The following is a 26,372-nucleotide window of genomic DNA, read 5'->3' on the forward strand; positions in this document are numbered from 1 at the left end:
AAGGGCAGGCTTGCACTGAGCTTTAAGTGGTTTCTGTGGTTTAGGGGGTGGGGAGGAAGGGAAAGAGAAGTTGGTGACTGCTCCCCAGTTCCAAGCCACCACCACCACCCTCCACCCCCTCCAGGCTGCTTGCCCCCTGCGTTGAGATTCCCCAGCCTGATAAGGGAACTTGGGGGGGGGGGGGTGAAATGATTCTCTGATCCCTATCAGCCTCTTCCTTGAATAAGAATGTATTTGAGGAGGAAATAACCACTGCCCTGCTTTGAAAGGAAAGATTCCTCCAGAAAAGGGGCTGTGATTGGAGCAGGAGGGAGGAAAGTTAGGCATGAGGGGGGATTTCCCAAAAGGATGACCAAGGTACTTTCTTGCCCTAGGGAGAAGGAACCCCAGCCATCCATGCTTAGTGCAAGGAAGGGGTAGAGACATGAGACATCTAGGAAGCATGTGACTCGCTTAGGCCTAGAAGCCAGGACCCTTCCCCCAGTCACTTCCTCCCCACCCCACAGTGGCATGAAGTGGCAAGGTTGGGAGTGGCAGCCATACCTGTGGTATGTAGGGTAGCAGGGCTGTGTGGCATTGTGCCAGGGCCACATGCCCATCCCCAGACATTGTGTATGGCCTCCACTCGGTGCCCGTGATTGGAAGGTCAGGAAGGGCCCTGAGAGACCCAAAGTCGCAGAGGAAGAGTGGCTTAGAGAGGGAAAAGCTGGAGAGGCACAGAAAACAGAGGAGCCACCGGCAGGGGGGTGGGCAGGGAGAGGCACAGAGAGAGGATATGGAGTGGAAGCAAAGCCAATCACCTGCGGGCGGGTGGGGATGGGGAGAGCAGAACAGCTCTGCCCCAGCATGCTCGCACAGCCCTGTCCCTCTGCCTCTTGCTGGCTCCACTTGTCTGCAAGAGGGCGCTGGGTGGAGTGGTGCTTCAGAGAACGTTGCTTCTTACTCCAAACCTGCCCAAGGGGCAGAGCCCCAAGACAGACCAACATCCTGTTCTGTGCAGAGAAGTGTACACAGACGCGTGGGCCACGCATTTACCAAAAGGACACAGGATAATCAGAGGCGCAGAGGCACAGACACACACCCTCAGACTCTCGGTACAAGAAGGTCCCCCAAAAGTTTCCACTCCACTCTTCCTCACACCCTATCCCCTTGTTAACCATCCTAGGAGTCGGAAAGTCCTTCTCTACTTCTAACTTTGTCCCTCTTCAGCCATTGGAGACTCTAGGAGCTACCCAGGAGCGGAGGTGTTGATGGTAGCAAAGTGTGAAGCTTCAGGGTAGGGCAGGAGTAGAGGATAGCGGGATGGGAGGGCAGGAGAGGAAAGGGACAGCTGCCTGCCTCTGCCTTCTCCACGCCAGGTGCCACGTGCACCAGGTGGGGGGAGTGGGCGAGTCACGAGGCCGTGGCGTGGCTGGCTCCTGCTCTGCTGTTTACCAGCTGGAAGCAGGAGCAGGAGGAGGTGCCAGGGAGCCTCCCCACTGCAGCCTGGCCCCTGGCCAGCCGGCCTGTTGGGTAACCAGGAGGGCCAGGCTCAGCTAATCAAACTCTGGGCTGAGGCTGTGCAGGAAAGAAGTGGCATCCAGGGCCTGCAGAAGCCTTGTCGTGTGGCCCTCTGCAGAGCCCTTCCTGGGTGCAGGCTCCAGTGCGGGACCACTCAGTCTGGGGGCACTCCTCCCAACTAGTGCAGTGTAGCATCTCTCCTATCCTCTCCCCTCCCCCTGCTCCTCTGCCTCCACACACTCCTCCGGGCCCGCCCGCAGCCCCCAACAGACCAGGACGATGCAGAGGCATCAGGCAGCCAGGGAATTCTAGAGAAGGGCAGTGAGGGGCAGGGGCTAAGCAGGCAGAGGCCTCAAGGAACTGAGGAATCTCTGAAATGAGTCTGATCTCATCCTGGAGAAGACGCACAATCCCCCCCAAGTAAGTCATCCCCTCCCCATCTCTCCCATCCCCGTCTCCCCTCTTGCTGTTGCCTGTCTTGATCAGGTAAAAAGCACAAGATTCTGAAGTCACAAAGACCTAGGTTCAAATCACAGCTCAACCACTTATTGTCCTTGGGCAAGTCCTTGGGCAGGTTGTTAATATCGTTGAGCTTCACTTAGCTTTTGGGTAAATCTGGAATAATTACATTTGCCTCATGGTGGATGTTGGAAGGATGGAAGGAAAAGCATGGATTTACATAAAGTGCCTGGCAAAGGGCCCAGCACACAGTAGGTGATCAATAAATGCTAGTCCCCTTCCCTCCACGTATCCTGTCTCCCCTCAAGGCTCCAAACTCAGTTCCTCTGGTCTCTCCCCTTGTCCCCTCCTGGTGCCAGGACACTCTGCCAGCCACTCCTTTCCCCTGCCTGCTGATGGGCCAGGTGCTCCCTCCCTCCTTCCCCCTCCCTCCCCTGGGCCCTGCTCCCTGCCCTCCTGGGCAGCCAGGGCAGCAAGGACGGCACCAAGGGAGCTGCCCCATGGACAGGGCCCCACAGAGACACCGCCGAGCCTCACAGGGTAAGAGGCCCCACAGCCCTGCGGGCAAGTGGCAGGGACTGCCAGGTGCTTCAGAGGAGAGAGAGAGAGATGGGAAGAGACTGGTCAAGAAGTGAGGAGGGGAGGAGCGACAAGAGAAGAGAGAGAGAGATGGACTGGCAGGGGAATGCAGGCCAGTGAGACAGGAGGAGTCCCCAAGCAACTGAAGGAGACATGGGGGGAGGGGCCCGGAACCTGACACGGAGGAGAATTAGGAAAAGGGGAGGAACAGGAAACACACGGAGGGGAAAGAAAGGGAGAAGTGAAGAAGAAAAGACAGGTGGGGTGGGGGAAAGAGAACAGAGCAAAGTCAGGGAAGTGAGATCAGTGAAGAGTCGAATGTGGGCAGACCTCCCAGGTATGAGCGCCCCTGGAAGGAGGTGAGGACACTGCTTTACTGACGTCTCCTGAGATGGCTCAGCAGGTTGGGCTCCTGAGCAGCAGTGGCTGGAAAGCTGGTCATTCCACCTTCTGTTCATTCATCAGTGGAGGCACCTGTCCTGCCTTTGAGGATGACAGACAAAGGGTAGGGGGAGGAAGCAACCACACCCTGTCAGCTGCTCATGCCCGCTAGCCTGGCACCTTCCTCCCCCCTTGCCCAGGGGTATGGGGCTTCATTTCCGCAGAGAATGTGGGGCACTGGGCCAGGGCCAGGGGGGGACAGAGGGTCAGGCAGTGCTTGGCCCCTCTGATGGTCTAACTCAGAGACCCTCTGAGTAGGATCCCATGGCCACATGCTTGGTCAGCTGTGAGCACTGAGGGGAAAGCTGTGAGTTCCAGAGCTGTCAAGCTCCAGGGCCACCTGGTGGAGGAAGAGCTCCACTGCCCAGGCAAGGAAGGAGAGCAACCTCACCCCAGGACTGCTCTGAGGTACAAGGCTCGAGGCCAAAGAGATGGTGCCACGTCAGGGAGGAAGCTGGGTGGGGCCAGGCAGGATCAGCAGGAGGCGGGAGGGGCCGGATGGAGCCACTCCCTCTCTGGGCATTCCACCCCCCACCCCATCCCAGCAGAGCCCAAGCCTTCACATCCACTCACCCCCGACTCAGTCCAGTGGAGGAAGCCTGCCAGTGGAGAGCATCTCCTAGGGAGAGGCACAGTGTGTGTGTGTGGGAGGGAGGGTGTCCAGCATTGGACAGCAGAAGGAAAAAAATAACAAGAGAGAAGATTCAGAGGTTATGGAAAGGATAGCGGGCATAAGGCAGGGCTGCAGGGTTTTCTGGAACAGAAGACTGGCCCTGTGCTCTATGAGGAGCTGCTGTGTGGATATAGGAAATGGACTAAGGTCTGGCAGGGGAAGACTTTTCCCAAGGGCTCCCTTGGCAGGAGTTTAATAAATGCTAACTGCATGAATGAACAACATTCTTGCTAAGGCCTTCCCCTCAGCAGCTGTCCTTCTGGAGGTCTGAGCATCCATGTCCACCCCATGTCAACCCACCTGTGTTCCCTACCGCCTGCTCTCCACCCGGACCAGCCACACAGCAGCGGCAGGAAGGGTCTCCTTCTCTGCAGGCTGGGGGGCCGGTGGAGCCAGGGCCCCGCGGAAGGCAGAGAGGAGTGTATGCTTCAGCTCATCCCTCCTCTTTCTCCAAACATCCTCACCACCCTCCTCTCAACCCCCACACCTCTGGGATTCCCAGGTGCTTTCAGGCACAGATAAGCAACCAAGAGATTTAACTCCCACAGAGGTTTCTCTCTGGCTGCAGAATATTTACTGTGCCCCTCTAATAGGCCGGGCACTATGGAAGGTTCTGGGAATAACAAGACGAACAAGACCAAACAGGCCCCGCCTCCAGAGGGCTTACCATGGAGCAGGAAAATCCCCTTCGTGGATAACGACATGGTCATAGCAGTTGGGTGGGGTGGTGGTGAGTGCCAGGACACCAAACACACCATGTTGAGTTTGCGAGCATGAGGGCAGGGGAGAGGGGCATGCACGGCTTCTCCAAGGAAGAGACATAACTGGAAACTTGAAGGATGAGGAGAAACTTCCTAGACTGAGAGGGGTGCGAGGGAAGGGCATTCCAGACGGAAGGGATGGTTTGGGGAAGTCCCAGAGGTACTGAGGAGCCTGGCACTTTTGAGGACCTGGAAGAGGGCCAATGCGACAGAGGGCAGAGAATGAAGAAGAGAGGGGTACTGTGAAGGGTGGTCCCGCCTTCTCCTCAGATGCCTGGTTCTGCTGGGAAGGAGTGGGGTGGGAATGGGGGCCTGCAAGTTGGGGGGAGTGTCTTTCGGTGCCCTGTGGTCTTCAACTTTTGACCCTGACTCCCTCTCTTCTCTTTACAGAGCTGCTGGCTGCAAAGAAGACCCACACCTGTGAGTAGAAGATTGTGGCAAGAACTGGTGCTGGGGTGTGGGGAGATGGGGAGGAATTCAGCCAGGGCTCTGGGAGGTTCGCTTAAAAGAAAGGCACAGGTTGCCCGGAGATGGAGGAGCCAGGCAGAGAAGGCTGGGCCTGGAGACGGGTGGAGCCTAGAAAAACAGGGGACATGGGGAGATGCAGAAAGGAGGGGGAAGGGTGAAAAACCCTCAAGATCAGGGCAATGGGGGTGATAAGGAAGAAGCCTGAAGAGTGAGTGGGAACATCACAAAGAAACAAGGAGAGAACAACGAAAAGGGAGATGTGGGAAAAGGAGAGGAGGGATGCTGGACAGAGAGGCACAGGAACTGAAAAGGGGTGGGGCAGAGTGTTGGGCCAGGGAGGAAGGGAGATGGAGAGCACGGGGTGGCAAGGGTGGCCTCAGGAACTCAGGAAGCCTGCGCCAGGCTTTGTGGCCACAGAGCCAGGTTCAGTGTTCATCTCTGTGGTTAACACATCCTGAGGTGTGAACAAGCCTGAGGCCAGAATGTGCAGGGCTGGAGAGCAGGAAAGCTTTCATCTCTGCAGGAAAGGCAAGGACCGGGATACTCTGGGTCCTGGGGCCCTGAAAGACTGAGGCTGCAGCATGTGAGAAGGGGCTAGAGCTCAGGAAGGACTTCCCAATGGATACTAGCAAAAAAGCATCTTCTCTAGGGACCTCTCAGAACATCAGATCTACCCTCCTAGTTTGTGGGAGAGGCTACTCCCCCAGAAAATGCACCCACTCCACCTCAGTCCCAAAGGTTATATCCCATGAGGGCCATGCATGCCCTTAACAGCCTGAGGGTACTCTGGGGAAAGCCTGCGTCAGCATTGGTTCCTGAACTGATGAGGACCACTCTGCGGCAGGAGAGGCCACTTGCATATCTCCATGGCCCTCCCTTGGATTGCCTACCAGGTCCTCCTGAGAGCTCGCTGCTCTCCCTTCCACTGCCAAAATTGCTTAGAGCAGAGAAATCTCAGAGGGCAACAGCATCACCCTCCTCCCTGAACTCGGCAGACAGGGTCTGGGGGGCCATCCAGGACGCTACATCCCCCTGGGTGGGGGGTTGCTTTGCTCAGCACAATCCTGATGGGTGCCTCGCCTGCCCCTAGCCACAGGGCCCCACGGAAATGCTGAGCAGGGCCCTGGGAGGAAAGCGGGTCAAGGAGTGACGCGCGTGAGCTGGGGGAGGGGGAGCCAGGGACCATATGTGGGTGGGGGGAGAAGGGGGACTTTTGGAGCAGCTGGAACTGGAAGAGACTAAACTCCAATCCTACCCTTGACCCCTTACCACAGAAACCTCGGCCAGGACCACAGCCCTTATCACCTTCCCAACCCACTGACCCTGTGCAACCTTACCCCCACCCCATGAGTGTCCTCATGAGAACCCAGACTGACAGCCCTGCCCCAACCCACTGCTCAGCTCCTGCAAGCCCCAGAAGGCCAGCAGGGAAAGGCCTGTTCCAGGCTGAGGAGCTGCCAGCATCTCAGCAAGATCAGAGACCAATCAGGAGGATTGGCCCAGAGACTCCAGGAGAGATTAAGGCCTCACCCAGGCCAAGAGGCTCTGAAAAAGGGGTTCTAATAGAGACGACCCCATGCAGGGAGGTACCCCCAGACCAAGAAAGGGCTTGATGAGTCAGGGGCCCTGAAAAGGAACCCCCCAAGCTGAGGTACCCCACAGAGCAGATATGAGGCTGAGAGGGCCTCTGAAATTGGTTGACCCCTCAGAAGGACCCCCAGGCCAAGAAACGCTGTAGAGAGACTCATGCCGGGAGAACTCCCAGGCTGAGACACCCTCAAGAGCAGACCTGAACCAGAGAAACTCTCCCATCCCTCAAATGGGATCTGGGGCCAAATAGTCTAGGTTTGAATCCTAACTCCACCACTTACTAGCTGTGTGACCTTGGGCAAGCTGCTTAACCTCTCTGTGTCTCAATTTCTTCGACTTTGAAATGGGGATAATGGTACCTACCTCATAAAGTATTTTTTGAGGATTAGATAATCCACATAAAACATTGAGGACCATTTCTGGCTCATAGTAAGCATCATCATCATCATCACCTGCATTCCAAATACAGCAGTTTTGCTCCTGAGGAAATTTCTGATGGAGACGGACTAACCCCTCCTGCAAATAGTGGGCAGTTGTCTGATGATTATTACTGCTACTATTATCATTTATTCCCCAGCCCAGGGCACATACTGTGTCTCCAGGGAGAGCATGAGCATGGTGCGTCATGGGGCAGCCTCCCAGACTGCACCTCACTGGGCACGGCTGTTGGCAGTCCACGGGGTCTCAAGTGGCACAAGCCACCAGCCCAAGCAGACATCCTGTGACTTACCTCTAGAAACATCCCTGTCCTGGGAGTCCCCTGGCAAAGAGGGTCAGGCTCGGGGGGTCCTCAGGGGGAGGGGGAGTAGGAAACTGGCCCCAGGCTCGTGTGAGCTCCATTCTGGCTCCCCAGCCAGAACTACCCTGTCGGTGGAAACAGCTTTTACCGCGTGTGGCTGTCGCATGTGGTTTTGGAATTTTCCAACGCCCCCTGTGATTGGCTGCCCCGCCCCTCACACCCTGCCCCAGGCCCAGATTGGCCACATGGGGCGCCTGTCATCTTACCCGCTGCACCCCAGGGGGGGTGAGGGGGGTGGAGTGGGGGGGTTGTCACTCGGCCACCTGTGTGGTGCGGAGCTTAAACCCCCCTGCCCAGAAGCGTTGGGGGAGAGCTAGGTGCCGAGCTGCAGGCTGAGACTCTGCTGAGAGGACCTGGCCCCGACCCCACTGCCAGCCGCGCCCCATCCCTGGACCACCCCCGGCTGAGGACAGGGAGCCAAGGCAGCAAAGCCGAAGGCTCAGCCATGAGAAGTAAGTGAATGGGGCCACCTGGGAGCGGGAGAAGCCTGGGTCTTGCCATCATCCCGGGCCCTCTGGAAAGGAAGGGTGACTTGGGAACAGTGTGAACAAAGCTGAGTGCTCTTTCCTCACGGGGTGGTCCCAGTCAAGGTCAAGTTCTGTTGGGAGATGGCTGGAGTAGTTGGACAGTCTCACTCCCCAGGCTGTTCTCCTAGAGCAGTGATAGTAAAGGGATTGTTGAGGAATCCTCTGTCATGAGCTTCAGACAGGGTCTGAGGTACCCAGTCCCCTCATTTTACAAAAAGAGACTGAGACCCAGAGAGGCCGAGTGCTTCACCTCAGATCACACAGCTGTAGTAGATGGAGGTTGGGGATTAACAGGTGGCCTGAACTCACTCTCCCAGCTCTCACACAGTGTTCCCCTCCATGCTCCAACCTGCCTGAGAGTGGGGTGTAAAAGGAGGCCAGAGGGGTTGCTGTGCCCTGAAGCAGCAGGACAGTGAGAGCAAAGCGAGGTCAGCGGGCAGAGGGGGTCAGAACCTCAGCATCCAGCCTCAGAGCCGCCAGGCTTTCTGCCAATCTAGGGACGTGGGAACCAAGTGGAATCCAGCCAGGGTGTCGTGTGTGTGGGTATGTGTGTGTGTGTGATCCCCCAGGTTCAGTCAACCCATTTGATACGGGGGATCAAGGCAGTAGAGATGGGAGCACAAAGTCTTCAGCTTCACCCACTTCCTGGCTTGGAGTCATAGGCCAACAGCTGGTGGGCGGATGTCTGGGGTCCCTGTGCCTTGTAGCAGAGCAAGGGTGGGCAAATCAGACAGTCCCTATGTTCATGTAAGGGAAGCCAGAGAATGTCTCAGAGCACAGGGCTAAGGAGGAAAAGGGAAGCCCCATGCCCCTGAGGCCTGAGGCAGCCCCAGCCCCAACCTGGGGTCTTCCCACAAGCCACAAGAGGGAGGCCATATTGGGTCCTGGAAAGACCCATGGACTGAAAGTCTAAAGACCAAGTTGTGGTGCCACCTCAGTCTCTGACTAGCCATGTAGCCTCAGCAAGTCCTTGGCTCCTGGTCTCTTCATCTGCAAAAGGGAGCTGAATTTAAAAACAAGACAACAACAAAACCAGCTATGAAGAGGTTCCAAGTTCTGAGGGCCCAGAACCAAGGAGAGAGCCCTAGCCCCCAAGTTAGGCACCCCCAAAGGTAGCGAAGGAAGCTCAGCTTTCCCAAAGGGTAGACCAAGAGGAGGCCAAGGAAAGAGTTCCACTTCCATGGGTGGTACGGAGATTCCAGTGCAGATGTCTGAGCTGGGGTGGCTCTGGAGGGGCAAGGAGAAGGCCAAAACTTCCAAAGGAAGAAGGGCCCATTGGAGCTTCGGTTTCTGTTCTAGCTTCTTCCCATCAGCAGCAAAGGTTGGCAAATTGACCTTCCCAGAAAAGGTTGCAAATCAGCAAATCCACCCTGAGAAGCAATGATTGGGTGTTTCAGAGCCTGGCAGGTGGGTAGGAATCCCCAGGACTGGCCGAGGGAGACGCTTGGGCAGCTGTTCACGATATCCCCCAACAGCTCCACCCAGGCCAGTAGGTAGGAGGCGGGGGTCTCCTCTAATCTGGGGGTCAGTGCCACTGGTCCTTCTCACTTGAACATCTCTGGGTCTCTCATAGCCCCAGGTTATCCGACTTACCCTTCTGGTGAGTGCCAGCTACCACCACACCCTCTGACCACAGCTGGGGCAAGTCAGAGCACTGGGGGCTTGGGACCGTGACACACCAAAAGACCAAGGGCCAAGCACACAAGGAGCAGAAGCAGACCAAGAAATAAAGAGAGATGCAGAGGCAAAACTCAAAGGACAGAAGATTTATGAAACACGTGGGGAGATAGTGATGTCCAGATGGAGGTATAAGTGGACAAATACCAGGAGGGCCAAAACATTGCGGTGGGAAGACTGAGACAGAACTAGAGTGCCGAAGCTGGAAAGAAAGGCACACCGACGCAGGGGAAAACAGAGAGGAAAGAAGACTGGCAGTGGAGGGGGGACACTGAGTACTGATTGGGTCTAGGAAGGCAGAAAGTGGGAGGCACGGGTTTCATGGAGGTTCTGAAAGGAGGCCCAGGTTCCCTGCCGTGGTGACCTGCTGCAGAGTAGATAGGAAATGCCTCCTAGCCAAAAAGACGCCCCAGCCAGCCAGAGGGAGGGTGGCCCAGTCATCTCACCCTGAGGGCATGGCTGGTGTGGAGCCAATAGGCAGAAGGCCTAGACAGGGAGGTGGGAGCTCAAGGTTGCATGGCTGTCTTTGCTGTGCCCTGATCTTTCTCAAGTCTCCTCACGATAATGAGGAGCAGTGGTCCAGAAAGAAGCCCAAGTCCCCGGGTGTAACAGATCTCAAGGGCCATTTGAGAACTTTACAAAGGGCCCCCTCCTTCTTTGCATCACTCCTGCATCTTTCTTTGCCTTTTCCTCTCTTCCCATTCTTAACAGGAATCCCAAACACCCCCAGCACAGGCACTGGCAGTTGGAGGTCCCAGCCCAGCGCATCACAGTGAAACATGGGTGTTGGTGTTGCTGCTCCTCCCAGGGGCTCCCTCCCCTTCCCCTGCCTCTGTGCCCCTGACTCAACCAGGGAACAGGGACTTTCCTACGCTAAGAGCTCTCCAAGGAAGGCAGCCCTGGGGTCTCCTCCTGTTCTCCATGGTAGTCCTTTCTGAGATCTAATCTCCATTCCTCCCACTACAGCAACGCTGCCCCTCTCCTGGGCCTCTGGGCTCAGAAAGGACAGAGATGTCTATTTTCAGGGAGGGATGGTAATGAGGCAGGGCCTCAGGGCCAGACCCAGGGTCTTTCAGGGTCACTGGCCTCTTGGAGCAGCAGAGGCCTCTGGAAAGGAAATGCAGCTCTGGAGGCAGGGAAGGCCGCTTATTGTGACGTCAAGGCTCCCACTCCTCAGAGCTTCCTCCTGGTGATTCATCCCCTCCCCCCATTCACTGGTTGTTTTCACTCGATTCTTTTGTTTCCCCTCCTTTCTCCTGTCCCAGACTGCGGGGGTGGCGGGGGCACCAGGAGGGGGTTTCAGGTGGCTGGCTGTCTTTCGTGGCTTTTCAAAACCCCAGACTCTCCCTCGCCCACCTGAGTTTTAGCTTCACTACTTTCCCAGCCCTGGGATCTGGGTGTCTCAGCAGAAAATTCTCGCCATGGGCTGGGAGGACCGTTCCCCAGGTAGAATTGCTTCTCTCCCGACCCCCACCCTCCCCTCCCCCTCCTGCTCCCCTGTGGCGGCACCCACCACCGTGGTTTCCAGCTTTGCAGAAGCTGCGGGAACTGAGAGCTGAGAAAGGAGGGAGGCTGGTGACAGGCTGGGGTACACAGGGGACCCCTGGCTGGAGCTGTGGTCTCTGTGGGGAGAGAGACTGAGAGTTTTGGCTATGGGGAGAGAGGAGGCCTAAGCTAAGAAAAGAGATGCATTCCTCTTTCCTATTACTCATTCATTTCTGCAGAGAGGTCTGCCACGATGTGTGGAAACCAGTCCACACCCCAAAGGAGCTGTGGTCTCCAGAGGAGTCCCAAGCCAGGAGCTCCGTTGGGATAGGCAGGCTGTTCCACCTTGGCCTTGGAAGCCTGGCCCCCAGAAGTGGGTAAAGGCAGGAGGAGGCTGGCGCCACAGAGGAAGAGTTGGGACAGAGGGAATAATGTCACTGGATCTTTATATTAGACATGAGTCCTGGCTTTTTTTTCCATGGGTGTCCTTCCTGAATTCTGTTCTGAGCCCACCTGCCTCACTTCACACTTTTCCCTGCAACCAGGAACCTTATCCCCTATCCCATCCTCCTCAGTGCATTTGGGCATCTTATTCTTCTAGGGTATATGGCTTAATGGTCAAGGACATTGGCTCTCAAGTTACAGAGACCTGGGTTCAAATGCCAAATCTGCGACGTCTGGCTGTGTAATCTTAGTCAAGCCACTTACTCTCTCCTAGACTGTTTTCTCATCTGTAAAATGGGGACAACACAAGTAAGTACCTACTTCCCAGGGTTGTTGTGATCATTAAATGAAATATGTATATAAAGCCTGGCACAGAGTAAGAATTCAGCCAATGCCTACGTCTACCATTATTATTCCTCCCTTAATCAATGTCCACTGGAGAAAAGGAGACAGAGAAGAGATGGAAGGCCCAGCTCTGACTGACCGAGCACCGGGAGGAACGAGGACCCCAGGGTTCCTGTCTGCATCCATTCTCCACCAGGGCAGGCCACGGTTCTGGGGTTTGAGGGGAGAGATCCCCCGGGTTGCAGGCCCCCTCCTTTGCTCCTACCACTTCCTCTCTGTGGTGTAGGTCACCTGGACAGGGCCCAGGGCTGGCTTCCTAGGGTGGCACAGGGCCAGGCTCTGGATGCATTCAAAGAGCGTTATCAATGAATCTCGCAGCTGTGAGAAGGGTGAGATTAGACGAGGTTTGAGGGAGGGGAGGACAGACTATCTTGCGTCTACCATATTTCCCCACATAGGAACTGCTCATAGGAAGCTCCCTGGGGATCCTTCTGAAGCAATCCAGAAGAGATTTGTTTTCTTTTCCTGGTACTGTATCAGATTGACATTTTAGAGGTCACATGGGATGGCGGGGAAGACACAAGAATGAGCTGCCACCCCACCCTCATCCCCGAGAGGAGCAGCCTGGCACAAAAGCAGGAAGAGGGACTGAGTTCTTGCTACTTGCTACTAGAAAGTGTAGCCTGAGGGCCAGCAAGCTTGACCCAACCAGGAGCTTGTTCAAACACAGAATCTGGGCCCCCCTCAGACCTCCCGAGTAGGGACCTGCATTTTAACACGATCCCTAAGTGATCCTGTTTGAGACCCAAAGGGCTAGAGTCATCCAGTCGCTGGATGGTTTCAGGAGATATCCTGTGCCTGTGAGCATTTCTCTCTCCCTGGAATTAGAGCGTTTCCTCTGATGGGCCCTGGGAGAGAGCTACAGGGAGAGAGCAGCAGGTGAGGGACAAAGATCTCCCAGAGGCAAGGCAGCGGGTGAGGGAGCGGGCAGAGTGTGGGAGCTGTGCTGCAGGGGCTGGCCTAGAGGTTCCTGACCTTTGCTTGGTTCTAGTTCCTGGCACCGGCAGGCCCTTAGATGGTAAGTTCCTGGCAGGCCAGGCTCCCAGGCAACAGTTTGAGTAATCCTGTGATTACTCAGCTCCCCCTCCCCAATCTGGGTTCCCACCACCTGCTGCTTCAGGGCGTGGCTCAGGGGGGAGGTTTTGAAGGTGAGGTATCCGAGGTGTTTTTCAGCTCCTGCTCACCCCACCGCCACCTCTGCCAGTCCCCTTCCCGTTCTCTCCCCTCCCTTCCTCCACAAGTCACACTCCTGCGCACCGGTGCTTTCTCTTTGAGGTTTTGAGTAGATGGCATTGACGGGGGTACAGGTGGCAGGGGAAGGAGGGAGGAGTAGGATAAATGGGCCTGACAGTGCTGACAGGGTCAGCGGTTGGGCATGGGGCCAGGACACGAGTGTGGGGTTTTCTGTGTTTCTGCAGTTGTCTGTCCATCTCTGGATCTAAGTCTGTTGTCTCCTGGTCCTGAACCTCTTGGTGTCTCTAGCTCAAGGCTAGAGGGCCTGACCCTCCAGATCGGGACCTCTACCTCTACATGCCTGCTTCTGCGTACCTCTGTCTTGGACTATGTTTGGGGAGCGTGGGCGAATGGCTGGCCTTGTGGCTGGGGTCGAAACTCCCCCTAAACACGAGTATTTGTAAAGGGGGTCCCTGGCTGGCCACATGATCCTATGAGAAGGGCAAGGTCTTGGCGTCACTGTTGTGAAGTTCCTAGGGCCGGGACCAGCCGTGGGTCAGGCGTAGGGCAGGAGATGTGTATGGGTCACTCGTGTGGTCAGCGCACACACGCACACGGATGTGGTTCTTGGAGAAGGGAAGAGGCAGGGAGGCCTGTGGTTGACTGCTGGGCTGGAGCCCGAGCTCCCACTGTGGCTTGGCCTAATCTTCTTCCCGCTTACTTTTTTGGGTGACCCACGTTGGTTTCTCCCCTCTCTGGGCTTAGGGCCACTGAGGAGAGAGATACCACAGTGTTAGAGGGGAAGGTGTTGAGAAAGAGCAGACTTCTATTGGGCCTCAAATGCCCGCTGGGTTTCTTTGCCCTCAGCTCTGCTCAGTAGTAACTAGCTTTACCCAGCTTTCTACATAGAGCTTTACCTCTTGCACAGTGCTTTCTACAGGTGATATCATCTAACTACTGTGCTACCTACACTCACCCCATGGACAGGCAATGGTATTTTTACCTTGGTTTTACTGACAAGGGAACTGAGGCCTAGGGAGTCTAAGTGACTTGACGTGCAGGTGCCCCTACATTTAATTCTGTCCCTTTTCCACTGTTCCAGGTACCCAATCTCCTCTTGTTCTTTTTTCCCCTCCATGCATCCCAATCTGCTCTCTTTTTTCCTTTCTTTCTTTCTTTTCTTTCTTTTTTTTTTTTTTTTGGTGAGGAAGATTTGTCCTGAGCTAACATCTGTGCCAATCTTCCTCTACTTTTTGTATGTGGGATGCTGCCACAGCATGACTTATGAGCAACGTGTAGGTCCGCACCAGGATCTGAATCTATGAACCCTGGGCTGCCGAAGTGGAGTGCACGAACTTAACCTCTACACCACCGGGCCGGCCCCCATTCCAATCTGCTCTTAATTTACTGGAAAGAATCTGAAAAGCTCACTTGCCCTCTGTCCTGGCTGATCACAGCTTACTGTGTGGGTGTTGGGCAGGCAAGTGGGGCTGGGGTGGGCAAGAGAATTGAGTTCTAATGGAGGAATTGCAGACACCCATGGGCCCTGTCCCCCATGAGGAGGCAACTGCTTACTCTGACTCAGCTCAAGGCTGGCCTGAGGGGGTGATGGTTTAAGGATGATGGAAAGAATATTTTGGGGAGTGGTGGGCAAGCCGTGGTCACCCTCCCCATCTCACATCAGCAGGCCTTACACATGACCAGTGTCCAGGCCTAGGCCAGAAGTGAGCTCACAGGAATCTGGATTCATCCTACGGGCAGGCTGACCCTGGGGACGGGAGATGGGTGGGAGACCTGTCAGAGATGAGAAGGGGCTGAGGTCTTAGACCACTTTTATGGCCTGCTCCACCCCAGGCCTCCCCCCTCGGAAGGGAGGCAGAAGGTCAGTGATGGCAGAGAAGAAACCCATATGCCCTGGGGGGTGACAAAAACCCCCGAAGTAGCAGGGACCCCAGCTCTGCCCAACTCCCCTTCAAAGATGGGCTGGGGCAAGGGCAACTGCTGCTCCCTGAACCTCAGTAGAGAGCTGTGGGCCTTGACAGGCACAGAGCAAAGAGGGGGAGATGAACCTGAGGCCAGCAGCCAACCTCTGTGAAGGGAGTGGGGCAGGCAGAGGGGCCAATGAGCTCAATGGGAGGGGGGCTTCCTAGTGCCCAGTGAACAAACACTAACATACAAAGACGCTTCTGTGCACGCTGGCTCAAGGAGACATGCCCCTTGGCTCACAGATCACATGTGCCTTGCATATGTACACACAAAAACATACCTTCACACAGGCCCACTGATGTGTATACACCAAAAGTCATGTACACGGAACAGCATAATGGAAAGCTCAGAGGCAATGGGATATAGACCCAGCTCTGGAGTAAACTAGCTGTGTGAACCTAGGCCAACCACCTTTCCTCATCTGGCCTATTCCTTCATCTATAAAGGATGGGAAAGAGGTTGAACAGGACCGTCTCTAGTCCCAGCCAGCACTAACATTCACAACTGGTGCACCTAGAGTTGGATGCAGTGGCCCTCCCACCCACATAAGCATACATGCTCTTACGTGCTGACACACACACAGCCAAGCTCTCTCTGCTCTGGGGCCAAGGGCCCAGGAGCCCTGTTTGACCTTCTCCCTGGCTCTCAGGCATCCAGCAGAGCTGGCTTGTTGAGCCCCACTCTCCTGGGCTCCATCTCTGGCTTGTCCCTACCCTCTCTGGCTCTGTTCTGAGGACCCTGACCCCTTGGCCTCTGGTCTCTGTTGCAGCCCCTGCTTCACAGAGCCTTCACTGCCTGGCTGAGGATGGCTGTCCTCTCTACCTGGCCCCCAGGTGCCTCTTGCCTGGTGCACATCTTCCCACCATGCCCAACACTCTGCCCATGAAAGCCAAGCCCCGGGGTCGGGGGTGGGAGAGCCCAGAGGAAGCCCCCTGGGCGGGAAGCAGGTGTTCTGAAGCAGTGAGGACTCCTAGGTCCCCAGGCGGGAGGGAGGCAACTGGAGCTTTTCAACTTGAAGGGCTGAGCAGGTGGCCTCTGCAGCTGCTTTTCTGCCCCCATAGAGCTGATACAACTCCTAGCCACTCCGCAAAACAAAAAAACGGCCTCCACAGATCCTTTGCTGAGCAGCATTTGGCACATCACTTCTTTCATTTTGCAAGAGGGAAACAGCAAGCTGGAGCTGGGTAGGGAAGCAGGGGAAGCGCCATGTCCCTGTATCTGCTGCCCAGGTACACCGGGTTGGGTGCAGAAACGGTTCCTGGCTGACCTCCTGCTATTTCTCTCTTCCAGCACAAATCGAAGTGATCCCTTGCAAAATCTGTGGGGACAAGTCGTCTGGTATCCACTACGGGGTTATCACCTGTGAGGGGTGCAAGGTGAGTGCACGCACATACACAGTCCCTTCAGAGATGAGGAGAAGGGCCCAGTGGCCTTGGTTCTGACCCCAGGGATGGTCTCCTGAGGCAGCTAGGGAGCTGCCAGGGCGGTACCTTACCTGGAGGGCCCTGCACACAGGAGGACCTTGTCTTAAGCTGGGAAAGTGATTGCTGGACACATTGCAACCATGCTAAGGAATGGAGGAGAGAAAACTGACAGGTGGTAGGATCTGAAAAAGCTGGGACCAGAGCTTGTGATCAGCAGCCTTGGTCTCCACCTGCCTTCCCCAGGGCTTCTTCCGCCGGAGCCAGCAGTGTAACGTGGCCTACTCTTGCACCCGTCAGCAGAACTGCCCCATCGACCGCACCAGCCGGAACCGATGCCAGCACTGCCGCCTGCAGAAGTGCCTGGCCCTGGGCATGTCCCGAGATGGTGAGGCCAAGTGGGCAGCCCCCTGGGGTTTCCCTGGAGTCTCCAGAGGAGCAGGCTGCCCAGCTGTGCTAGACAGGGGTTAACCTGTAAAAAGGCCCTTCCAGCGGTCTGCTCTCCAGCCCTCGCTCTAATGGGCCCTTGTCTCTTCCACTGTCCACTGTGCGCGCAGGCAGGCTGATTTCATCAGAGATCTTCAGTTCCCAACTCTAGGCTCTACTAAAACAACCCTCCTTTTCCCGATGTCCCAGATTCTTCATTTTCTTCTTCCTCAGAATGGATTCTCCTCACTCCATTCCCCTCCGGCCCAGGCTCCACATCTTCCCGCCTGTCTCATTGCCCTAGTTCTAGCTCCATCTCCCTTCTTGCTCTCCATTCCCATCTTCAGACACAGGACTGTGGTGGGAATGGAACCAGGATTGGCCTGAGAACAACCCAGAAGGCATGAGGTGGGGAGGGCTGCTGTGTTTGGTGCCTTTCTCCACCTTCCTCACCCACCACCTCCTTGCAGCCCCCCATCCTACACTACCCCCCACCACAGAAGGAGCCCAGGGTGGGGCTGGGGGAGGCACGAGGTGATGAGGAGCCAGAAGGTGCCTGTCAGCACTTTTCAGTGCCCAAAATAACAGAGTGAAAGGAAACACGCCGGGGTGCAAAGGGGCAGGCGGAGCGAGGGGCTGTGCCCCCACACCTGGGAGGGGTGGTGGGGGGAGTGAAAAGGCAGGAAAGAGAGAGCAGAAGAGGATGTTAGAAACAAGCCGCTGAGCCTGGGTTGGGCTGTGGTGAGTATCTAGGTCACCAGGGAGCCTGCAGGCCTGACCACAGGGAGACCTGTGTTCTCGGCTCTCCTCTTCCTCCGACCCTCCTAGACAGGCGAGGTGACCCCAATACAGCTTGAGGCCCCCTACTCGACCGCCCCCACCCCCAATATCAGGAGGCCAGATTCCTCAGTCCAGACTCATTACTGGAATTCTGCCACTCTTAGATGCTGGTTTGGAGCTGGGAGAGGTTTGCTCAGGAGACTGAAACGGCTGGGCTGGATAGAGCCTAGAGCCAACAAGAGCGAGAGGTGGGAGGGGTCTGAACAAAAGTCCCCTGAAGGGAGGTTCTCAGGCAAGAGTGGAGAAGCTCTGCTTGGAGCCAGCTATGCGGGCAGCAGCAAGTTAATCCTGTAACAACCGAAATGCCTTTTGACCCTGCCCGGTCCCTTGTCCTCCTGCCACAAAAACTCCTGATTCCCCGACCACGTTCAGCTGTCAAGTTCGGCCGCATGTCCAAGAAGCAAAGGGACAGCCTGCATGCCGAAGTGCAGAAGCAACTGCAGCAGCAGCAGCAGCAGCAACGGGAACAAGCAGCCAAGACCCCTCCTGCAGGAGGCCAAGGAGCAGACCCCCTCCCCTGCACCTTGGGGCTCCCGGATGGGCAGCTGCCCTTGGGCTCCTCGCCTGACCTGCCTGAGGCCTCTGCCTGTCCCCCTGGCCTCCTGAGAGCCCCAGGCTCTGGGCCTTCCTACTCCAATAGCTTGGCCAAGGCTGGTCTCAATGGGGCCTCATACCACCTCGAGTACAGCCCTGAGCGGGGCAAGGCTGAGGGCAGAGAGAGCTTCTATAGCACAGGCAGCCAGCTGACCCCCAATAGATGTGGACTTCATTTTGAGGAACCCAGGCATCCTGGGCTTGGGGAACCCAGACAGGGCCTGGACAGCTACTGCAGCCCCGGTTTCCGCAGCACCACAGAGGCACCTTATGCTTCCCTGACGGAGACTGGTAAGCCGCTGGGGAGGCGGACAGGGTGGGGAAGATAAGGGAGGGGCTTCCAAGAGAGGGGCCCTAGTCAGCACCCGCTGTAAACCAAACATGAACCCAAGGGAGTTGAGGGGTCCAGGCAGAGGAGTGCCCTCTGTACGGGTAGGGTAGGAGCTGGCTAAGATCGAGCCAGTGCCTTCCTCCTCTGGCCCCAGAGCACTTGGTACAGAACGTGTGTAAGTCCTACCGAGAGACGTGTCAGCTGCGGCTGGAGGACCTGCTACGGCAGCGCTCCAACATCTTCTCCCGGGAGGAGGTGGCCAGCTACCAGAGGAAGGTGAGGCCAGGAGACCATGCCGGGAAGGGAGGACATCCCGCCACCACTGGCAGAGTCCAGAGATGGCCACCTACGCACACAGGTGGGCTGGGGTGAGGCAGGGTATCACAGATAGACACAACAAGTGTGTGTACCCACTTTCAAGCATGGGGGGGTTTGTATCCAGACCCTAGCAGATGGATGAGAGCTTTCCCTTAGCCCCTATTAGCATTTTACCCGGCCTTCATCCTGCCTCCTCCACCACCCAGGCCTTGGTGTACTCTACTTTCTCCTCCTCTGTTGATGATAACAATAGTCAGAATCCTCATCACCGTTCGTTAAACACCCCTTCTTTGTGCCAGGCACTGTGCTAAATGCTTTACATAAGTTTTCCTCAACCTTACAACAACGAACCCATGAGGTTGGCATTTTTTTTCTATTTTTAACGGACCAGGAAACCGAACTCAGAGGGTGAATAGACTTATCCAGTCACAGAGTAGTGGAGCCAAAGGCAAATGCAGATCCATCAAGCTTCTCTCTCTTCTATCACTCTGACAACACCACCTGCTCTAAAAACACTCATTTGGTGCTGAACTTTTGCTTCTCTAGGTTATTAAGAACTTTGGATATGTCCTTTGGTGGGTCGGGGGGGTCAGTATGTCCTTTTCAACCTCAATAAGATGCAAACTCTTTGAGGGAAAAGCTGTATCTCAAACGTTTTTTCTTCCCCCATGACCCCTAATTCAGTGCCAGTGGCTAGTCGGTGCTCAGTAAGTGTGACCAAATGGAGGGAATTGACCCCGAGTTTGCACTTGTGCTACGAATAGGCTAAAAACACCAGTGTTGAGAATGTAGGAGTTCAGAACCTACCCACAGCAGTTTATCAGTCTGGGCTTCCAGGGGCTTGGGAGGGTCAGAGGTCATGAAGAGGGCTACAGTGGGACCCTCTTTCTTCCCTGCAGTCAATGTGGGAGATGTGGGAACGCTGCGCCCACCGCCTCACCGAGGCCATTCAGTACGTGGTGGAGTTTGCTAAGAGGCTCTCAGGCTTTATGGAGCTCTGTCAGAATGACCAGATCGTGCTACTCAAAGCAGGTGCCCAGGGACTGTGGGCAGGCCTAAGGGGAGGGGGGACAGAGCATGGAATGGGGCAGGGCTGAGTGAAGGGAGGTGGCGTAAGGACCATGAGGGGACAGAGACGGATTCCTGGCTTTGCTTGACACCATGCCTGCACCTTTTTTCCCCACTCCCCAGGAGCAATGGAAGTGGTGCTTGTCAGGATGTGCCGGGCCTACAACGCCGACAACCACACAGTCTTTTTTGAAGGCAAATACGGTGGCATGGAGCTGTTCCGAGCCTTGGGTGAGGGGCAGGGGGAAATGAAAGAGTCAGATGCCAACCCCATCTAAAGCTTCAAGACCCAGGGCACCCTCTTTTCAAGGCAGATTGCCCCCTCAGCTCCAAACACCAAGAGGGCAGCTGTCCTTGGGCACCATGGCCTCACCCACCTTGCTCATTCTTTAATTTCCACTCCATCAGGCTGCAGTGAGCTCATCAGCTCCATCTTCGACTTCTCCCGCTCCCTGAGTGCCTTACGCTTTTCCGAGGATGAGATTGCCCTCTACACAGCCCTTGTCCTCATCAACGCCAGTGAGTGCCGCTGGGCTTGGGTAGAGGACATTCAGGTGGTGGGGGTGCAACTGATACTGAAGAGTCTGGACGTTCAGATGTGGTTAAATCTGGGAAATTGCTTTAAAGAGAAGAATGAGCCCCACCCAATGTTGCTGTAAAATAAAATGAGTGAAAATGAAGATTCAGAGGAGCCTGAGAGAGGGAAAAGAGCAGCACAGATGGGGCTGAAGGAGTGGGGAGACGTGAGGAGGAGAGGAAGTGAGCCATCTCCTGGAGAGAAATTAGTCTGCCGTGAGTCCAGGTCAGTGATTCCTTTGAGGCCGCACATCAGGATCACCTGGGGAGCTTTAGAAAAGATTGCTGTCTGGGTCCCACACCCAGAGTCTCCGAGGTCATTGAGCAGCCAGAGCACCAGAATTTTTATCTGCCTCCTGCAGGTGATTGTAATGTGCCACCAAGCTTGAGAATCGCTGCTGTGTGTGCACTAATTTTAAGACTGTATGCCATTATGGCAGGACTCTGGACATCCACTCCATGAGAATGGAGTAGGCTGGGCTGAGCCAGCTGAATGCTAAAGTATTCAGAGAACCCTGGGAAATGGGTCCAGCTGCTAACCTGAGTTTGCAAGTCCAGGTTATCAGTCTTGTGGGGCAGGCCCTGTGGCTGAGTGGTTAAGTTCACACGCTCTGCTTCAGTGGCCAAGGGTTCCGCCAGTTAGGACCCTGGGCGCGGACATGGCACCACTCATCAAGCCATGCTGAGGCGGCATCCCACATGCCACAACTAGAAGGACCTACAACTAGAATATACAACTATGGACTGGGGGGCTTTGGGGAGAAGAAGGAAAAAAAAAAAGATTGGCAACAGATGTCAGCTCAGGCACTATCTTAAAAAAAAAAAAACGATTATCAATCTTCTGGCTCTGCCAATGAATACAGAACTAAACATGACTTCTGGCTATTTTATGGAGCCAAAGCAAAAGGTGGTTTGTATGTTGAAGTTAACTACAGACTACTGCAGAGGCCTTGATGCTGGCCTAGGCGGCTTCAAGAAGGCCGTCTCCCATCTGGGGCCATTTTTGGCCAGGGGGTGGGGGGCTCTTTTCCAACCTTTTTTTTTTTTTGCAACACTAGAATCCTAATTCCTAGCACTGAACGGGCTATGTGAAATGTCAGGGTACAAGGGAGAAGGCAGCTTGGAAGTTCTCACCCCTTTCATCTCTCCCCGGTTTTCCTTGTTAACAGCTAGCCAAGACCATAGCCTCAGAGCTTACCATTATCAAACCAAGACACACACACGCACACATACACACACGCGCGCTCAGCTGAGAAGGCCTCTATCAAGCACAGATGTCCAAAATGATACACCCTTTAGGTGGAAGTTAATGTCCATGTTCTTTCTTGTTCTCACTATGGTCCTATCCCCTCCTTCAGACCGGCCAGGACTCCAAGAGAAAAGGAAGGTAGAACAGCTGCAGTACAATCTGGAAATGGCCTTTCATCACCATCTCTGCAAGACTCATCGCCAAGGCATCCTGGCAAAGGTAGGAGCAGTCCCTGGGGTACAAGAGGTCAGGCCCAGTCGCAGATCTGTGACATCAGGGCTTGTGAGGGCCAGGGTTTGAGGGTCCAGAGGAGGAAGAGCTTGAGGGCCCTATTGTGTTAGAGAGCTTGCAACAGCAGTGGGAACTAGGGCAATGAGCAGTCACTTCTATGTGCGTGACGATGGAAAGTTAGAGAGCCTGGAATTGGGAGGGACCTCCAGGGAACAATTCAGTTTAATACAGCCAGCACTTACCCAGCACCTGCTTGTACCAGGCACTGTGGAATGGAAAGATACAAGATGCATTCTTGTCCCCACCAAGAGTTTGTAACCTGGTTTGAAGAAGAGACTTGTGTACCAACAACTCTCATGTAGAGGAGAAGGTGATCCGTGATATAACAATAACGCAATTAGCAATGTGCTGTCACAGATAGGCTGTGTCTTCCAGGGGCAACTCAGTCAATAGGACAGGTATTAAAGTCCCCGTGTAGCAATAAGGAGACTTAAGTGACTTGTCCAAGTTTGGTAGGTGATAAAAGCAAGATTTAACCCCAGTGCTCTTTCCACTGTCTCCCTGTGGCCCTTATATATTACTTTAATAAGAGAGATTGGGGAAGGGTGATGAGAGCATCAAAAAGGGATTAAAAATAATTTTGGAGTAAAAGGAGTGGATCATAAATGCTTTCTAGAGAAGGTGGCATTTAGACTAGGCCATGAAATACGTAAGATTTTAACAGATATTCATGGCTATGGGGCAGGCATTCTGGGCTTAGGGGACAATATGAGCAGAAATAAGGACACAAAATAGTGCATCTATGGAGAATAGCTCAGGTGACATTTTGACTGAAGTATAAGATCAGAAGCTGGGATAGACTGATGAAGCAGGGGAGTAGCAGAAGATAAGCTCGAAAATTAGGTCAGATAGCAAATCCCAGAGGACTTTCAATGCCATATTAAAGAGTTAAGGCTTTATTTCTGGGCAATGGGGAGCCCCAAAGGGTAGAAGAATTACATCATCAGAGCTCTTATTTAGGCAATTTAATTTGGAACCAATGTAAAGGACCCATTTATGTAATCACTCAAGCAACAGGCCTTTGCTGTGTGCCAGGCACAGTACCAGGTGCTGAGGATACAGAAATGACTTAAACAAGAGTCTCTGCCCTAAAGAATTTCAAGTCTGGTAGGACAGACTAGAAGGAGGAGAGACTGAAACCTGGGAGAGCAGTTGGAAAGCAATCTGGTTGGATCCACCTTCAGAATGCATCACCTCCCACTGTCACGCCCTAGCTATCAGTCCTCACTTGGACTGTTAGAGCCCTCCTAATTGGACCTCTGCTCCACCCTTGTCTGTCTTACAGTAGCCACACAGCGCTGTTCTCAGTCCTCCTATAGCTGCCCATCGTGCTGAGAATCAAATCTAGAGTCTGTGTCCTGCCCCACCGCCTTGTGATGTGACCCCTGACTTCTTTGCTCACCTCATCTCCTTCCACGACCCTTTCAATCACCTGTTCCAACAATGCTAGCCTCGTTTCTATTTCTTGAACACATCACACACAGTGGCATCTCAGGGCTTTTGTACCTGCTGTTCCAGCTGCCCGAAAGGTTCTTCCCCTAGTTTTCCAAATGGCTTGCTCCATCCCTTCATTCTAGAGAGGTGTTCCCTGACACCCGCCCCCCACCAACCACCAACAAAAGCCCTCTACTCCTCACCCTGCTTTATTGTTCTTTAAAGAAATTTTCTGACATTTTGTAAATTTGTTTTCTGGCTCCCTCACTAGAATATACATTTAACAAAGGTAGGTATTTTATTTTATTTAATTCACTGATGTATCACCACAACCCATCACAGTGCCTGGCTGAGTAGGTTCTCAGCAAATACTTCTTGAATGAATGAATGATTGAAGCTATTGCAACAGCCCAAAGTAAACCAATAGAAGTGAAGAGGGTGAATTCCTGAGATATCGAGGGACCCCGTGCTGCCTGTTTTTCCCTGACTGCCCCTTTCCTAGGACACTAAGCTGGGGAGATGTGGGGTGGTAGCTGGTGAGAGGTATTTCTAAGCCTCCCTTGGTTATAGAGGAAAGTGCAGAAGATAAATCGTTTTCTCAGCCTTTCTCCAGTGAGGCCTCCCTGCCTCTGTCTCCTCAGGGGTCTTGGCCTTTTTCATTTCCCCCCTGGCTGAGTGCTGGCAGTGTTGGGTACCTGCTTGGGAAATTGTTCAGTTCAAACAGAGAGTTACTGAGCATTTACCATGTGCCAAGCATCACTATAGTACAGAGGATACAGAGAGCGAGAGGGACCCTACCCAAGGAGTTTAAACCTAGGGTGGGAAGGCAGACAAGTTGGATCATTTTCCTAAAATGAAGTTTAACTGCTGCCCAGAGGGAAGCCCAAAAGAAGGGGCCTTAATCCAGGGGGTTAGTTAGGGAAATATTTCCGGAGGAGGTGATACTTGAAGGTGAGTAAGAATTAGCCAAGCGAAGAACTGGAAAGGCATTCCAGGTGAAGGAATAGCATCAACAAAGGCAAAGAGGCATGTGACAGCATATAACACAGAGTCACAGAATTTCACTATTATAAGAACATGAAGTGTGAATTAGAGAGTCTTTAACAGGGTTTGTTTTAGGAGTATCAGGAACATGGTTTGGGGGTTTCCCTCAGAAAACATGCACCTGTCATGCATGCATCAGCTCTCACTAGCCTCTAGTTTCCTAAACATGTACCCCCCTACCAATGGGATCTGGCTGTCCCACAAGTGCCCACAAAGCAAGGAGGGTTACCCCAGTCCAGAAAGGACTAGATGACCTCTTTGCCCTGGCGAGAGAACTGAAGCACTTACCCTCCTTTCCCGTTAATCCATCTCCAGCTACCACCCAAGGGGAAGCTTCGGAGCCTGTGCAGCCAGCATGTGGAAAAGCTGCAAACCTTTCAGCATCTCCACCCCATCGTGGTCCAAGCTGCTTTCCCCCCACTCTACAAGGAACTCTTCAGCACTGAAATGGAGTCACCTGAGGGGCTGTCTGAGTGACCTGGAGGAGGGACTCCTTTCCCTTCCCTGGAGCCTGCTGGCCTACCTCCCTGGACCCCTCCCACCCTCGGCCTTTTCCTTTCTTGTGCCCCCTGGAGGGTGGTCCCTGCCTGTTCTTTGGGGGTGAGCAAATACGGAGACTGGTTTTCTGCCCACAGGCCTACCTGGTAGTGAGCCAAGAGCCACGGGGCGGGGATGGAGGAGCACCAACTCCAGCCTCAGCTGTGTTCTGTCTCCTTTCCCATGCCCTGTCACCCCCAGCTTCTGGGAGGCCTGGGGTGGGATATAAGGACCTCTAGGAGGACAAAGGTGTCCACAGGACAACATGGAGATCCAGGACACCCTGGGTGAACAGAACTCAACTCTGGGCTCAGAAGCTAAGACTAGGCCTTTGAAATACCTCATTGCGTTCCCCTGTGGGCTTCAGCGGTGGGGGGAGATGCAGCAAGCTCAGAGACCGGTGCTGAAGCCCAGGAGGACCTGTATATAACATGAATCTGGATGTCTAGATTTTCTGCCTTCCCCCTTCCTCCCAGCTCAGCAAGCAAGTGTTTGGGCACCCTGCCCTTTCCCTGGGGTCTAAAAACTACTGGATATATGGAGGGTAGGGATGGGACAGGGGTAAGGGGCTGGGGATAATTTTTTTATGGGATTTGGGCATAGGGATAGGGTACAATGAAGGCCAAGAGCATCAAAGACAGAGAGAGAGAATTAGAACTCAAACCTCTTATGTGCACTTTAAAAATAGACTTGAGGGGTTAGCACAAATCTGATCAGAGACACACGTCCATATACAGGTGAAACACAGACTCAACCTGCAATTACGCAGCTCTACGGTCACATTTAATCTGACACGATCTCTGTCTTCCGTGAGGTCACATATCGGAAGAACTTAGTGGCCTCAGGGAAGAGTTCCAATCCTGAGGGGCCCCAGGACATTTCCACGGTGCCCCAGTCCACCAACCTTAGGCCGGGGGTTGGGGCCAAACTCTATCCCAGCTCTAGCCGTCTTCTATCACAAGAAACCATGAGAGAAACAGGGGTGGCTGGACACTGGTCAGCCAGAAGGCCAAGGACAGACCCTCGGAGGATTGTCTTGACCCTGCCCTCCAGCCCTGCTGTCGTCATGGAGAAGGGAAGCAGCTGCAAAGCCACCACTCTGTGGCTGGGGACTCCCAACTCCAGTGGGGAGACAGAGACACAGGAACAGGGCAGAGACCTGTTCTTCAGCCGCAATCTTGCCCAGAACTTCTCTTGGCTTTATAAATAGCTGTGAGCCCTCCTGTGAGGGATAAACAGCAGGTGATGGGGCGGGCGGGGGGGGGGGGGGTCCTCT

At 54.5% G+C, this 26,372-nt stretch overlaps 1 protein-coding gene across 1 annotated transcript; it reads left to right on the plus strand.

Annotated features, from left to right (window-relative positions):
* The first annotated feature begins 2,444 nt into the window (after nucleotides 1-2,444).
* RORC (RAR related orphan receptor C) lies at nucleotides 2,445-26,061 on the plus strand. The gene is given in 13 exon segments (XM_046682594.1): nucleotides 2,445-2,499; nucleotides 4,804-4,833; nucleotides 7,568-7,722; nucleotides 16,258-16,343; nucleotides 16,635-16,776; nucleotides 18,027-18,539; nucleotides 18,734-18,855; nucleotides 19,797-19,929; nucleotides 20,089-20,196; nucleotides 20,374-20,484; nucleotides 21,900-22,009; nucleotides 24,875-25,021; nucleotides 25,023-26,061. Coding segments are annotated over 11 exon segments (1,620 nt in total). The 5' UTR covers nucleotides 2,445-2,499; nucleotides 4,804-4,833; nucleotides 7,568-7,715; the 3' UTR covers nucleotides 25,164-26,061.
* Nucleotides 26,062-26,372: the final 311 nt, after the last annotated feature.

The sequence above is a fragment of the Equus quagga genome, chromosome 13 (genome assembly GCF_021613505.1).
Source record: "Equus quagga isolate Etosha38 chromosome 13, UCLA_HA_Equagga_1.0, whole genome shotgun sequence".
Classification (NCBI taxonomy): domain Eukaryota; kingdom Metazoa; phylum Chordata; class Mammalia; order Perissodactyla; family Equidae; genus Equus; species Equus quagga.